The sequence below is a fragment of the Chamaea fasciata genome, unplaced genomic scaffold (assembly GCF_029207755.1).
Source record: "Chamaea fasciata isolate MVZ Bird 193981 ecotype frontalis unplaced genomic scaffold, bChaFas1.0.hap1 SCAF_14, whole genome shotgun sequence".
NCBI classification, from domain to species: Eukaryota; Metazoa; Chordata; class Aves; order Passeriformes; family Sylviidae; genus Chamaea; species Chamaea fasciata.
The window spans coordinates 9,864,662-9,880,669 of NW_027094099.1; the positions used below are offsets into that span (position 1 = coordinate 9,864,662).

The following is a 16,008-nucleotide window of genomic DNA, read 5'->3' on the forward strand; positions in this document are numbered from 1 at the left end:
TTTGGGCCACTGACAGCTCTAAATTCCTTGTCTTGTTTTCTCAGGATACGCTAAGTAAGGAATAACTGAACTTGATTAAACAATGACAGCAATACCTTAAACGCATGTAAAGCTTTTCAAAGAAATTCAAAGCACTTTTTAAAAGAGTAATTTATAGTCTCAATTTATATCTCAGGTCAGAAGCAAAACCAAAAAAGAAGTGGCATGTAACCATGATCTGGAAGACCTTGCATGGATTTATGAGTCAGGAAGTCCTGGGTTCTAGCTCCTTCTCCATGACGTCTCAGTCTGCAACTTTGGCCAAATTACTTTACTTTTCCACCCAGTTTATTCACCAGTTAGATATGAATAATTAGAAAGTATTTGAAGAAAGCAAGAACTGTGTTAAGACTGAAAAATTTCTCCTTGTCTTCCTATTTCAGATGGTTATCAATAGAGTGCACTGTGTTTTTAGCATTATTCCAGCCAGTTTTAAACTTCCAACATGCTTAAATATTATTAATAAGACAGTGACAGAAACAGAAAGTCTTCCAACAGTTTGGATTCTAGATTTCTGGTCCAGTATTATGCAGTTTCACTCAAAGGATTAAAAACAAGAATAATAAAAACTCCCATATATGAGCTCTGACAATTTCTTCAGAGTTACACTGCTATAGTGTTACAATCCCATTCCTTCATAAACTCTGCACCTCCCTTAACCTCCTCCCATAAATTCTTAAATTTCTTGTATTCTCCTTTTCTAAAGCATTTTATTAAGTCCCCAGTCCTAAACAACCTCAAAATCATCTTCCCTCCACTCCCTCATACTTAGTTTAACAGTCTGCTCACCATCTTCTCTCAATTCAAGTGATACATTATCTGAGGATTTCAATACACAAGGAGGCAATAAAGAAAAGCACATTTTGGTAGCAGAGAGAAATCATCTGTGTCAAATGTCAGGAAATATATGGCACCTCAGCAAGCTTGTCATGAGGAAGGAAATCCCAGTTTCCCAATGAGAATAAAAATGCAGATGCAATAGGGATGTATTAGAAGGGTCTAGAGAAAGTAATTTGATCTTGAAGAGGATGTTGAAAACAGGAGCAGGTTAAATCAGAATAACTTGGCTACAAAACACTAATTAGCAACAAATAATTCTTTCTGTCTGCTCGCCCTCCTGAGGTCGTGAGCAATTTTCCTTAGGAGTCTTTTAGCAGGGGAGTTGGACTAAACAATCTGCCAAGGTGCCCTTCAGCCTCAACTGTTCTGTGTAGTTCTTTAATGAAAACATTACAGCTAAAAAAACAATGAAAAGAAATCACTGCTAATTCAGTGTTCAGGCATGCTGATAGGAGTTCAGGTGGGTCCATACCGGTGGATCTGATGGGGCACATTTCCGGAGCAGCAGTGGGAGCCGGAGCCCAGCAGCGGCCGCTGTCACAGCAGCACTGCATCTTGGACTGAGGCTGCGGCAGCTGATTGCCACAGCGCCCGTTGCTCAGCGTGGAGAAGCAGAATCCAGGGCGCACGTCTGCCAAGAGAAGGAAATGGATGGGTGACCATCAGTTTGATGAGGAATGTGAAAAGGTCCCATTTTTCTGGAGTGATTTGCATTATCAATGATACAGCCCTTGCAGCACTACAAGAATCAGAAAAATAAAAAATCTACACAATATCTGGGCTGCTTTGGACTCAGATGCAACGTTTGAGAAAGCCACAGTGAAATCCGGAGCAGCAATGCATTAACAGAGGCAAAATGCAGTCAAAACATATATTCAGTATATAACAACATATGCTTCCATGGCCCTAAAGAAAAATTGCAGTGGCATCTCTATTAAAGATAGTACAAGATTAATTAAGTCTTGATTTGAAAGCACTGAGGCACAGCAATAAATTCACAGCATTGCAGCTCACAAAGCATTAGTTCATTTTCCATTAGTCATGGCTTCCTCAGCTGAAGCACATAGTGATTTGACAAGATATAGGCTTGCAGGCAAGAAAGAGCAACACAATTTTAACTGGTGCAATCACATTGTTGTTTATGGAGATCTGTTGGCTTCCAGTCTGAAAAGGGTAAGCATGTGTTGTACAAAGAATGTCCTGTACCCAGATTTTATATACTCAACTCTGTGTTATGTTGTTAGACATAGCTCAGCTTAGAGGAGGACAAGAAAATGTGGATGGGATTAAAAAAAATCATAAAAAATAATCTCGGGATACCATCTGAAGCTTTGAGGAATTGTTTCACAATATGTCACATCATGTCAAACTCAATATAAGCTGTAATGTGATTTGACACTGCATGATAAACCAGACCAAGTTTGTTTCTAAAATATACAAATACTTGCTGTCAAAATGTAGTGGAAAAAGTTGCAGATCTAGTCTTACAAGAGCAGACATCATTCCCTAAAGAAACAGTACCTCAATTATCCAGGATATCCACCAGGGCATGGTGGATTCATCTGTCTAGTGTCAGTGCTTTTCAGAATTTACTAGCTACAGAAGTGGACATAAAAAAAAGCAGGTGAGTTTCTTACTATTTTGAGGAAATTGACATATAGTGATTTGTTGTGAGAGTCTGTGATAGTTCTGCCTTATATTAGCTGGAACCCTAAACATGGATATTACTGACAGTACAGCTAAAAGACTCAGTTGGCCTTTATTCTCAAACTTTATCTACATCACTCATACTATCATATGATGGAAATCTGAAACAGAGAACAAAACTGGTTCTCCATTTTCTCCTGGTGCCCAGCTAAACTGCCACACATATTTACTCCTTGATCTAACCTCTTAAAAATCAAATAGAACTCCTTGGAGTTGAAACTGTTCTCAGTACCCCTGGAGAGATTTTCAGTTGCTTGGTGTGATGGTGGGGTGTATGGGAAGAAGGAAGTAATCTAACAGACCTTATCATCATCTTTCATAATTCATCTTTCTTCATTTTGGTCAGTACCAAGTTTTGAAACATTTAAGAGCAGTAATGGAAAGTGGAAAAGGAATCTACATGGGATCTGTGCAAGTACACAATGTGCCATGAAGAGATAAGCACATAGAAAACAGCTTTATCTACCTACAGGCATAAGAGTGCATTCAGAAGCCACATCATTTTCAGAAAAAAAAAAGCCGGTGAGTTTATGAGAAAAATACCAGATCTTTCCATATTCTCAATCAGAAGTTATTATTTTTACTTTTTTCTCCCCTTTCCTTTTCTGTTCCAAATGGTAAAAAAACACCAAGCAGGACAAGAAGAGCAGGAAATAACTTTTATCTGTTTCAGTTTTTAGTATTTATTGTTTTTACTAAAAATTACAGTCTTCTGAAAAGGCAAAAATTCACTGGGAGAATAAATTTCAATAGAAATGTGTCTCTCAAAAGGAAAAAATGTAAAAAAAAAAGGCCATCAAGAAGCAACACAGACCAAACAAATTTATGCCAGTTGGAAGTATGGGCTAGGAACTTTCTTCACTGTACTCTTCATGCTCTTGGGATGAAATGCCCTGCTCTTGTTTCTGCTCTTCAGTTCTAGGAGATACTATCTTTGCTTTGCCTATTCTTATTTTTAAAGTTTGTAATAATGGAGCTCCTGGTACATCCTTTGGATATTTGGCCCCAGTGCTGCTGAGTTTGAGTCCCCTAAGGGATACATTTCTCAGAAGCATTTCCTCCTCTCTAACACAGCAGACACGTCCAGCTAACACTTTTCACTTAAGACAGGCATGTTGTAATTAAATCAAGATTAAATGTTTTGCCCAGCACTACCACAGATCTGGGCTCTGTCCCTGTGAATATGGCAAGTATGAGTCTGCATGTTAGACAAGAATTCAAAGTATCTGCAGACAATTGATAGTGCTTCCCATCTAGCACATTTTGCCTTGAACACAAAGCCAAAATTTCAATGGTGGCTCATAGTCTGGCATATTGTTTATCATACCTTGTCATCACTTAAAACTCCAATTCTTTAGCTGAATTACTTCAGCCTACAAATACAGGGGGTAAAAATGCTGAGAAACTGCAGAAATATGACATGGGTGTGAATGTTGGGCAGTCCTGACTGAGTGGTGACCATAAAAAGTAAAAAGCAAGTTGTGCATGTCTAGAAAATTTTTATTACAGAAAGGTAAATCTTGCTCACAAATATTAAGTATGGGCAGCAATCAATGATTTAACGATCCATAGCAATTTAGAAGCTGTTAATCTGAAGCAATAGAGGCAATTCCTATTGGCATTTTAAGTGTACAGTATGTATCAAATCTACAGAAAAGTTATTCTTGATGATAGAAGAAAAGCAGTTTATTTCTTACAACCTGCAGAAATTGAATGGCACCATTCAAAATGAATCATAACCTGAACTACTTCCAGATCTCTTGGGAAAGTTAGTATTATTTGGTACTGATCTCTGTGAAGTTTGTGATTCCTTCCAATTTTTTTCCAAAATTATTTCCTACCAAAGGCACTAAACACAGGATGTTGTCTTGGTTCCTAGTGCTGGCACTATGTAAGAGCCTTTAAAAAAATATGCTAAAACTGAGGAAATAAACCTTTCATTTGATTTTTGCCCAAAATTCAGCACTGGCACTGAAAAAAATAAATTACCGCACAAAAACGAGAAAAAAATTAATTAACTACTAGACCTGCCCCGGAGCAGGCTGTATGCTTCCGAGAAGCATTAACTTCACTGTTCTTTCAGGGCCTTGGCACTACAGTGGCAATCATTTCATTCACAAAGTTCTTTGGTTCTCGCTCCAGCCTTTGGAAGATGGGCTCTGCTCTACCACAGTGAAAGCCTGAGAGAACAGCTCTGCCAAATCATCAACATCATAAAAGCACAAAAAAAGTCCCATACTCAGTTTATTACATTACTTCCTTTAATGACAAAGACCTGCATTAAGGTTATAGCAGTTGGAATGTGAATATGCTTTTCTAAATGAGTGCTGAATATTAAATGAACTAAATTAAAGACAAACATGAGAGCAACAATACCAAGGAGACCTTTAAACAAGTTCTAAGTCAACAAATATGACATAACAAAAAAACTGCAGTAGAAAAAGAAAAGAGAAGGTCTCAATGAAGAAGCAAAGAAGAAATATCCTGCAAATGGAAAATTCATTTCAGAATACATATACAGGCACGTGATGTGCTTCTATATAAAAGAAGGATTTCAAGTCCACAAGTTGAAATACCTTTCTGACATATTGTTACCCATTTTAGATAGTCATAAATTTTTATAACACCTATTGTCCTATTATTCACAGGACTCTACTTACCTATGCATTTTAAGCCATCGGGAGCTGTATAAAACCCTGGAGGACACTTGCAGAAGTAACTGCTAACTGTGTTTGAACACTCTCCTCCATCACAAATTCCAGGAATGGTGCTACATTCATCGATATCTTTAAGACAAAAAGAGATGCAGGGGCAGGTTGGCTAAATTAGTTTTGGCACAAGAAAAGGTATTTTATAATTAGTAGTAATATTCAAATTCAGGGCATAATCAGTAGTTTTGAATTAGCGTCTTTCATTAGGCATCTTTTAAACAGAATGAAAGCGAACCTAAAAAATATTTTATCTGCAAATTGAAAACACAGTATCTGTAAATTGCAAAAGTTTTACTGCTTAATAATGATGGATGAAAATCTTAAAACTGCGGAGATTTACTAACTCTAAGAAAATTGTAACTCATCCAGTCTGAATTCTGTGTACTAGAATCAAGAAAACTGTGTTGGGACCTGAGTGCAAACTGTATAATGACCACAGTGACCAGGAGCTTAACTGTTATCTCCAGCAGCAGAGCATCTCGTGGTACCACACTGAGGCACTGGCTCAATACAGACTCACAGGGACATGTACCACCCACTGAACTGCCTGATCTTCTTATTGCCCTCGGGTTTTTCCCCACACAAAAGCACTGAGCAACTAGGTATTGTTCAGCTAATGCAACCTGACAGGATTACAGCTCATACCACAATGACTGCAGGTAACAAATATTATCTTTCCTGACTTTCTCCACTAAATCAGTGTTCTGAAGTTTCAACAGGTTTCTAGAGTGTAACCAAAATATCCGCTGCAGAAACCAGGCAGCATCTATAATTCCCCCTACATTTTGTCAGTGATTTTAAAATAAAGTTTCGATACCATGATTATCTTCACTAACAAATCTCAATTCATATACTGAATCATCATCATAGATACAATGTAGAAAATTTTTCAAAGTCTGCAGGAAAAAACACCAAATTCTTACAACTCATCAGAGCTGCACAGAGGGAACTTGAAGGGTTTCTTCCACAGCTAGTTTATATAATCTACAGCTATGTGAATAACGACCTATGTCAGCCCCAAGTGTTCCTTAATTACCACCAGTAGCCTGCCTGTGATGTGTAGTTACTTCCCCCTTGGTTTCCAGTGACTGTCTTAAGGCAGCTGTATTTAATTAGCACTGCCCACATCTCCTAGGAACCTGAATTTCTGCTGGGCTTAAAATCAGCTAACTCTTTTCCACAGTACCTACAAGAAGAATCAGCCAAACAGAGCAGAAATGGAGGTTATTCTCTAGACTGATCAATGACATCTGCTTGTCACGGCCACCTACAATCACCCAGTTGCTCTCCTGACAGGGAGCATCCAGTTAGAAATAACAGCATCACAGGACTCTACCCAACCTCTCCTCCAGAGATCTACGAAAAGACAGACACATGACTGTAATAATGATTTCACCAACCACAAAAATTTCTGAGATGAAATACTGCAACACCACCCAACACACTAAGGCAAGGAGTGCATAATACTGTAGTCATTAAAAAGGACTGGAAGAGTTTAAATGTAACGCCTAAACTGGAATTTGGCCCCAACAGATGGGGGAACACCCAAAGTCTCACAGGACCGTTAAGGAGCATTTTAGCAAGCAGAAAGGATCTCAGTTCTACTTCTTCTGTGAAGACAGTAATATAAAAACTAACAACTCCTGGTCTCCTAGGTACAGCATGGGATGCTCTAATATTTTGTGGCCCCTTGCCTTTGCAGGAAAGTAGTGGAGAGACTGAGATGGCACACAGATAACCCAAGTTTGCAGACTCAGCCATCCTAAGTGGAGCAGGGCCCTGTGTCCCCTGTGCACACATTGTTCCCCAGCATCTTGCTAGTTGTCCTGATGTGGGTCACATTCCACACTTGGGTGTGTGAGAGGGGTGTGACTTTTTGTTCACTGCTACTTCGAGAATGTTGCCAGAGCCTCAAGTCCGAGTGCCCTGGGAGCACTGCTAAGAGACTTCTGGCTTCTGCTCCAAGATTATACACCACAGGAGTCCCACAAGCCTCAGTGACAAAAAATGTGGAAATTGAATTTTGGTCTGAATAAAGCCCTTAATTAACAGAGAAAAATGCAATCGTAAATGGATCCGATTCAAGCATTTTCTGACTCAAATTCACCAATGTTTATCTTAAAGTCAGTGTTGCCACTGTTTATATAGAGTCCGACCTTTTTAAAAGCAAAATCATCACTCTTTATTATAAGGTTGAGCCTAACCCAAACAGTATTTCACTGTTTATATCAGTGTTGACATCCATATAAGCAACACTGTCGTTAAGTATGCGAGTTTTACAAAGGTAAGTATACTTGAAGTACTCGCAGACTTAAATGTCACTCCAGGAAAAATTACTCCCCCAGTCACCACAAAGAATAGAATTTACCTCAGCACTAATGCAAATAGAAAAGAAGTGCTTATATCAAGCAGTGAAATAAAGCAGCAGTTAAAATACAGATTTCCACTTGCTATGGTAACAAGAGAACCTTGGCCAACCTCCCTCATTTTCCATCTTGTTGACGGTCTACCTGTCCTTGGTGATTGCTATTATGTTCTTACTTTAATAGAGATCCCCTGAAAAAACAGTACTGGTAATTCAGCAGGTAGCTTCCAGTTAAGCTAAGTCAGTGACCAAGGACATTTTACAACTGCTAGAAGTCCTACTTGCTAAATAGGAAGCTAAACCAAGCAAACAATCCAATGCTATTCACTATGTATCAGAATTAACTACAGTTAATTACTGTAAACCAAACAACTAGTCTTATATTGTCATATAAAATTCAAAAGATAATTTAGAAAGAACAAGATGGGTAGGCTGTTGTAGCATGATCATGCTCTTAAATGTTATGTTTCTATCTTATTTCACTGGTATAAAGGTGGTATTTTTCATTCTCTGAATTGTATTAATACCTACACATCTTCAACTATAATTGCTTGGTACATACATTCAAAAATCAACAGGTATGAATTTGAAGAAGGAAAAATGCATCTCATCTTTGCAGCCAGATGATCAGTGCAAAGGGATTTCACAAATGGGGCAGGAAATTTGTGGCAGGATTTGGGAACACAGCAGCTTATACCAGGCTCTTGAGTCTAGTTCCTTAACTGTTAGCAAGTGCAGGCTCTGGTGGTGGTGGTTGTTTGGGGCTTTTTGTTCTTTGGTTGTTGTTTGGAGTTTGTTTTTCAAATGATTCAGCAATTGAATAATACCATCAAAATGTTTATGACATGTAGCCTACAGCTCTCAGCTTTTCATGTATTAATACTTAACAAGGCACATGTTCAGTCTCTCCTATTCACCACATTCCTGGTACTTCATCCACAGAAGGAAACACTTGCAATGTTGTTCTATTCTAAATGTAGGTTACATTCTGCCAAAATCATTGGCAGGCAATATGTAAACCATGCTGTGTACAAGCTCTTCTGAAATTGCTCTCCCTAACCTGCAAATAAATTATGAAGTTTTGCCTAAAATAGCAATTTTTCCTTTGAAAGAGTAATTCATAATGCTTCTAAAATGACTAAAAAGTTTTGAGTGCTTCTTAAACAGCACTTGATGCAAGAAAGGATGGTGAATGCACACCTTTCTCTCACAAATACTTCTATTGTACTGAAAGTTAGCACCTCAAAATCACTAGCCATTCTGAAATCACATGAAACTTGTCTACTCAAGTTAATTTCAGTTTAATGACTGCAAGTAGAATCAGTAGCAAGAGTTCAAACATTATCTAGACTTCACTGTAAACACAAATAATAATGTGCAACTAACACATTTTAGTACTATGTTCCTTATGCACTCAAAATTCTCTTAAAGCAAAGGAGACATCTATGCTTGATTATTATATTAGAAAAAAAAAAAACACTATCAAATGACAGTAAAAAAATCATGATTCCATAATTACACACTGCAAATTTCCACAGTAATATCTAGCACCTGCTGTACCCTCAAGTTAGGACGAATAACAAGTGAAGATAAAATGTTTGTCCTTCTGTAACACATGCAACTGTAATGTAAACTGAATCGAGAGCACAATCCAGCAGTCTTCACACAGCAGTGTCAAACTCCCACTTATGTCAAATACGGTTCACCTGAGTAGGTAGGAATGTATTGAATCTCCCAGTCATACACTCCTTTTGGTCAAAAGATTCACAAAGAAACATGTGCTTCAAGCATTTCTAAAGCAACATATCAGTTAGAAAGTATTTTTAATGTTCTAATGCTTAATGTTAGATGTACCTTCAAGTCTGAAATGTTACGTGAAAGAAAAGGCTATAGAAGTTGCAGGGCCAATATTTAACGTTCTCTGGTTTGGGAGAAAGGGCCCCTATTTCTATTTGTTGTGAATAATGCTACCTGCACACTCAAGGCAAAAGAGACAATAAGTTTGTTACAAACTCTTAAACAAAGTTGCTCCTCCAAAAGAAGAATCTCCCCCTTCTACTTCCAGCAGAAAGTTCTACAAGTTCTTACCGTCACATTTTTGTGTTACTTCATTAAACTTGTGTCCAGCTGGGCATTTGCACTCAAAAGATCCAACAGTATTAATGCAATTTCCCCCTTGACAGATCCCAGGGATGGCTTGGCATTCATCCACATCTACGATATAAAAAAGGAAAACACATCCACTTCTATTTCATTTCTCAAGAACAGCCATAATAATTTGTCTACACAGAAATCAAATATGCCTAAATCCGTTCACCCACCATAATATTATGATACTTGCTTGGGAAGACAGACACTAATTTTGTAATTACTCTATGCAAAGTATGATTAAGTACAGTACTCTAAATATTTTCTGCAAGAAATCACATGGTTATTATTGTTACAGACATTAAATATCAAACTGCTATTGCTTTGTTTTTCCAAAACATCTGGGGAATGGTGTGCAGAAGACACAGCCTGCCAGAACTCAAGTTTCTTTGAAGTGTCTAAAGCTGGTCACCCAAAATCACTTGCCCCGTCAAAAATCTTGGCAACTCCATACAGTGCTTAGGCCACCATCACAGAGGAGCAGTTGCACTGTGCATGGAGGGGGCCTCACGGAGAGACACAGCAACTGCAGAGTCATTTCTGATGGAAATCATTAACTTGACACTCCAGCAAGATCAGCACCAATGACATTAGACTGTGGCTGGGATTTGACTCAAAAAGTGTCATAGCCATATTTGATGTCTCAGGAGGAATTATTAATGACCTGCTTAGACACACATAAATTTGAGAAGTTTCTCCCTTTTATTTTTCTTTCTTTGTCTTTCATTCTCTCACCGAGGAAAATGAAACAACAAAGATGATATCACTGGCTAGGTAGTAAGCTCAAGACAAACATTTTCAAGAGGCCCCAGTTTCTGGCCTCACAATTATTTTAGCACAACAACATGTGTGTCGTCACTTAGCTGCAGAAGTGTTGCTATGGCTTAATAACAGCTAGAGAAAAGAGGCTGAAGAAGGCGGAGGAGTGGCATTGCAACAGGACACTGGGGAAGTCTGGCTCACAGTCCCCAGGGGCAGCCCTGTCTCTGCTGCTCAGGGATTCCCTCAGAAGCACAGAGTACTCCGCTCTCCAATCCAAATGCTCATGCTACCCCCATCTCCTCAGGAGAACCAGCTGCTGGCTGCTAAAAACTGGTTGCTTGAGTTCTTGGGCCGCACACTGACATAGGTTTCAATGCAGGGACACAAGCTGAAGGAGATGATGCCTTCCAATCTCTCTTTATAAATCCCAGAGAGACAGTTGTAATGTGTCTTAAAGTCTGAAAAGCAAAGTATTATGTCTGTACAAAAGGCTAAGAGGCAATTTTCCTGGGAGACACAGGTAGGAAGTCTCAGGAATGCCAAGAAGCATATCCGCACCACATGGCAAAGTGTTATGTAAAGATCCTGGGGTGAACCAATCCAGGTTGGGGGTGCAGCAGCAGCAGCAAGGCAGAGCTGCCCCTGAGGGAACCGCTGTGCTGGGAGGTCACAGAACCAGCACAGCCTCAGCAGCCTCGACTCAGCCACATTGCTGCTGGGACTCGAGCTACAGCAATGGGCTCTGCTTTAGTAACAGCAATCAGCCAGACTTCACGGCACTGCACTGATGTAAAAAAACTTCAAAAACTCAAGAAACAGAAGTCATGCTTCTGAGTCACAGTGTCTGTTTCAAAATCCTACCTTTTCGGTTTATTTTTCTTCTTTGTATCTTTAAAAATCTCAGCTGTGATATTAATTTAACTTTCAGCCAAAGTCAAACTTTGGGCAGTGATACACTATTTACTTCTGAAAATAACCTTACCCTCACTATTTCTTTACTTTTTTTAGTTCACAACACAATAATAATGATCCTCTTTCCTCTTCAGAGAACATGGATTTTTTTTTAACCTGTTTTCCTTTATTTAGATTGAATACGGATATGAAATCCCTGAAATGTCTTCAATCTGAATGGATGTTACCTGATTTCAAAAGGAATTAGTACAATTGCATGAAAAATAAAGCTAATTTGTGATTCCATAAAAGATCTGTTGAAATTAGAAATACAATACTTAAGAAGGGAAAACTGGAAAACGCAAATCAAACATACTGGGTCAAAACTGCCTTGGCACCACATACAGATCAGCATCAATGTAGCTGCTTGCTAAGAAATGTGCAGTAAGCAGAAATATCCTTATTCCAACTGCACAAACCCATTGGAGAGTTCACTACAGCTTTCCCATGACACAAACAGGAGGGATATAACTAGGTGTGGCATAAGTTCAGGGGTGTGGGCCACATATTTATGTACACAAGCTTTCAAAAGTGTCCAGAACCTCAGTTCAGATTCCTGCACAATTTAGTCCTGACCTTTACAGTGAGAGGGGGAACAGAATCACTGAGGTCAAAATATGGGCACATCATACAGTGCACACAACCATGTTGTCCATCTTGAAGTTCATCATGTCTGTCTGCAGACACCAGCCATGACTTGGCCTGTAACAGAGGGTATCTACATTTTTAATGCAATGGAATGCCTTGAAGTCCCTTCATAGGAATTTCATGATTATATAAAATTACTCATAGATTTTTAATCTTTATCTTCCCTATTTTCAAAAATATTGTAACCTAGTAGAAAATGTTAGACAGATTGAAATAAACTGGCCCCAAAGATATGGTGCTGGGAATGTATAATCCACATCAGTTTAATACATAGCTGCCCCTGTTAACTTTCTCCTGTTTCCTGCCAGACATCCAGACAATAAAAGAATTTATACAGCTGGAAGTATTAGAATAAAAGCCAAAAGCAGTGTAAGGACTTTCTATGGTGAGGCATTCTCTGAAAGAAGTAAGCGACATCTGGGTGGATTTTATGATTTGAAACAAATGCAAACGCATTTCCAAAATTGTATAAAACATATAATAAGGCATTACAAATGGCACGACAGGCACTTTTCTCCAGGTCAAAGCAGTGTAGCTCAAGAGGTAAGACATCCAAGATGAACCCAAATTACACAACTTTTAGCTAAAAAATCTCACACCAGATAACTGGGGCATTATTGCCACAGACTGATGTTTTGAGTACTCTCTGAGAGCAGAACAAATTCCTCCACGGAACGATCGAGTGGTACACTCAGAAAAACACCATTACAGAACCAAGGGAAAGCGCTGCTGGCAGTGAGAAATTCATTAAGATGCTGGCTGCTCTCACATGACCTGAGTTACTAATGTACTCACTTGAACATCAGGCACTCACTGAATCATGAAGTAATGCATCTGACAGTGTTTTTCCATTCTTCACACATATAGCTGAGAATGGCTTAGGACAGGTTACTCACAGCAGTGTAACCCAATTAAGATTAATCCAGTAACAATTTCAGCAGCTTTTGGGGAAGCTTTGCTGCTAACTTACCTTGACAGGCCCCCGTTCGAATGTTCGGAATGAAGCCTCGGCGGCAGGGATGCGGCTGGGCAGGACACATTTCACAGGGATGCCCCCACGCTCTCCCAACAGTGGCACAGCACAGGGTTTTTGTGCACACAATTCCACTGAGCTGGCCCTGGCACATCTGGTTGGTTACCAAAGTGAAGCAAGGGCCGGTCCTGTAATCTGTGCCAAAAACAGGAAATCTGATCAGCATCACCATAAAAATACACAACAAAACTCTTAATAAAGCAAAACAACAGCACATTTAGGCAATTCTTTTTCAGACAAATTGCCCACCGACCCAACAATTTATGTTAGAAACGTTCTACGGGGGATTTTTTTTCTCTCTCTTTAATTCAAATCCACTGGAAACAAATTGTGACTATTTTTCCAGGAATATTAGATCTGTAGGTCCCCTTTGCTGCTTCATTTAATCACTCATAATATTCTTCCCAGGGTCTTTTCATCAGTTTCTTTTAACTATTCAGTGCATTATTTAAAAGAATACTGATAAAAGAGTTAGGATGTTTATTTCCACAAGTTGGATGGTCGTTCTCAAATGAGGCTCAAGGGAAGCAAATACAGACTACAGAAAGCTTTCTGAGGACAGTTTTCACTGCTATTCAGGCATATGCCATACCAGATACGTGGGCAAGCTTTGCCTACAGCTCAGTGGAGGGCATGTGGAACACATCTGCTTTGATTTGTTTACGGTAGGACAGGCCACAGCCAACAGATAGAATCAAACTAAGATGTTAATAAAACACTACTAGGCTTCCTTTTGTTCCATCCTCCAAGGGCAAAAAACAAACAGTGGTACTGCCAACTCCTGCTGTCTCCTGTACATCCGGGATGCACACTCCAGTTAATTCTTCACAAGCAATTCTAAAAAGCTTTTTTTGTTACGGTGCACCAGGACAGAGTCCAGCATCCTGTAAGCACAGCCAGCAAATTATGAACCTGTTGTTTGTTTGTGCTGAAGTGGTTACCAGCTACCTCATCCAAGGTCACTAAGTAGTCCACACTGCCTTAGAGTCATGTCATTATAAATTCCTCCAATTTTCATGCCACATCCAAACTTGGTTAACAATAATAGGCTTTCACTAAACCAGTGTTAAATAAGGCAGAAGTGAGAATGGATATCTTTCCCACCTGCTCTATCTCCCCACACCAGATGCACCCTGAAAGCCTATCGTGTAATTAATCTTTGTGCCAGCCAGAGATGCTGTGTCCATATGCTGTAATTCTAATAAGTTATCAAGCCATTCTGATACAATTAATAAAATGGCTTACAGAAAGCCTGTAAGGCAAACAATAATGCTATACTGCTACTGTTATCTTCATCAATTAACATGATGGTATCAGAAAGGATATTGAGTTAGATCGAAGGACCTTTCTCTGATGAACTTGTACTAAATGACACCAAATGCCATTTATTCTTCAATACCTAGGTATCACTCCAGTAACTGCCATTCTATCTTTTGTCTGTTTAACACACCTATAATCACTCAGATATTCTCTCTTCCTTTTAAAATACTGGATCAACAACAACTTTCTTTCAGCCTCTGGAAACTTGTCTTGTATTTCCAGCTCCATGGCAAATTAACCTGTTAATTCATTAGCTAATTGAACTCATTAGCTATTTTCAGGCTCCCTGGTTAGCTGGACTAGCTGTACAAAAATACGTAAATCCAATTCCTGCTATTTAATTTCAGCCTTAAAGATTTCAAGTACAAAATTCCTGTCCTATCCCCTCCAAACAGTACAGCTACATTTACCAAACAGTTCTCCCACCCTTCTCTAGCAGTTCCATCAGCCTCATCATGAAATGAGTCAGAATCTCTGATAACATCTCTCTTGCCCTGGATTACTTAATTCCTTATCATTGTCTTAACTTTCTTTGGCTTGGTATTTCTTATTGCGTCCCTTCATTTCCCATACGAATTTTCTACACTACAGCTTCTATTAGGTTTTTCTCTATTTTAAAGCTTTTCTGTAACTGCTTGAATTTTCCCAGGTTTTTGTCAATACCTACATTGCCTTCTTCCTCATTTCTCATTCAAGAAATGCAGCTTTGGAAACATGCAGTATAAATGCAATTATTACCAGCTTTATCTTATTCCTTCAACGCAGAAGTTAATAGAAATAAATCATGATCAATTATACCTACCAAAGTAAAAAATTATTTCCCAGATCAGTTTTTCATCCTCGATCAAAATAAGAATATGTGCTTTACTCTATGCAAAACTCCCAATGTTGTAATTCCAAATATCAAAATGAGACAACAATTTCCTTAGAAATGCCATAGTTTTATGTTGGCAACAGGAAATCTTCCGAGTACCTCCCCAGAATGAAATCCCCCATTGTAGATTGTCCCTCTGCTGTTTATATATAGATGGTTTTAAAAGGAGTCATTTTGTTCTCCGTCGCAGTGGGAGCACACGTCAGACAGTAGTGAATAACCCATCTTGTGTTTTATGGTAGGACATGAATGGATCAGCATTTACAATTGTTTACTTTCAAGCTATAAATGACTTAGCAGTGGCTAATATGTCTTAGAAATATGGTGAACCCAATGAAGTTAACTTCATAATCGTGCAAATCCTTCCACAAGGTCTCAGTAACAAGGCGTGGGTCAAATAGGCAGTCAAGTTCAGCTCCTATTTGTTATTATTCAAGTTCATAACACTTTATTATGGTGAATTACAGACTCTATTTTCACCAAATATTTCACCTTGATAAATTTTATTCTTAAAACTCTGTTTTCTTCTAAATACAGCTTTGCTTCTATTTTCTCAAATACAGTCATCCATATTTGCACAAGATTTTTTCTTCTCTGCTCTTAATGGAAA

At 38.7% G+C, this 16,008-nt stretch overlaps 1 protein-coding gene across 3 annotated transcripts in view; it reads right to left on the reverse strand.

The window, feature by feature from the left end:
* The window catches only part of FBN1 (fibrillin 1), a 142,308-nt gene that overhangs the window by 77,638 nt on the left and 48,662 nt on the right, over nt 1-16,008 (reverse strand). For all 3 annotated transcript variants that reach the window (XM_066196683.1, XM_066196684.1, XM_066196685.1), the window contains exons 7-10: nt 13,142-13,339; nt 9,751-9,876; nt 5,247-5,372; nt 1,352-1,510 (exon numbers count right to left, since the gene is read on the reverse strand). In XM_066196683.1, coding sequence (XP_066052780.1) covers nt 1,352-1,510; nt 5,247-5,372; nt 9,751-9,876; nt 13,142-13,339 — 609 coding nt within the window. The remainder of the gene's footprint in view (nt 1-1,351; nt 1,511-5,246; nt 5,373-9,750; nt 9,877-13,141; nt 13,340-16,008) is intronic.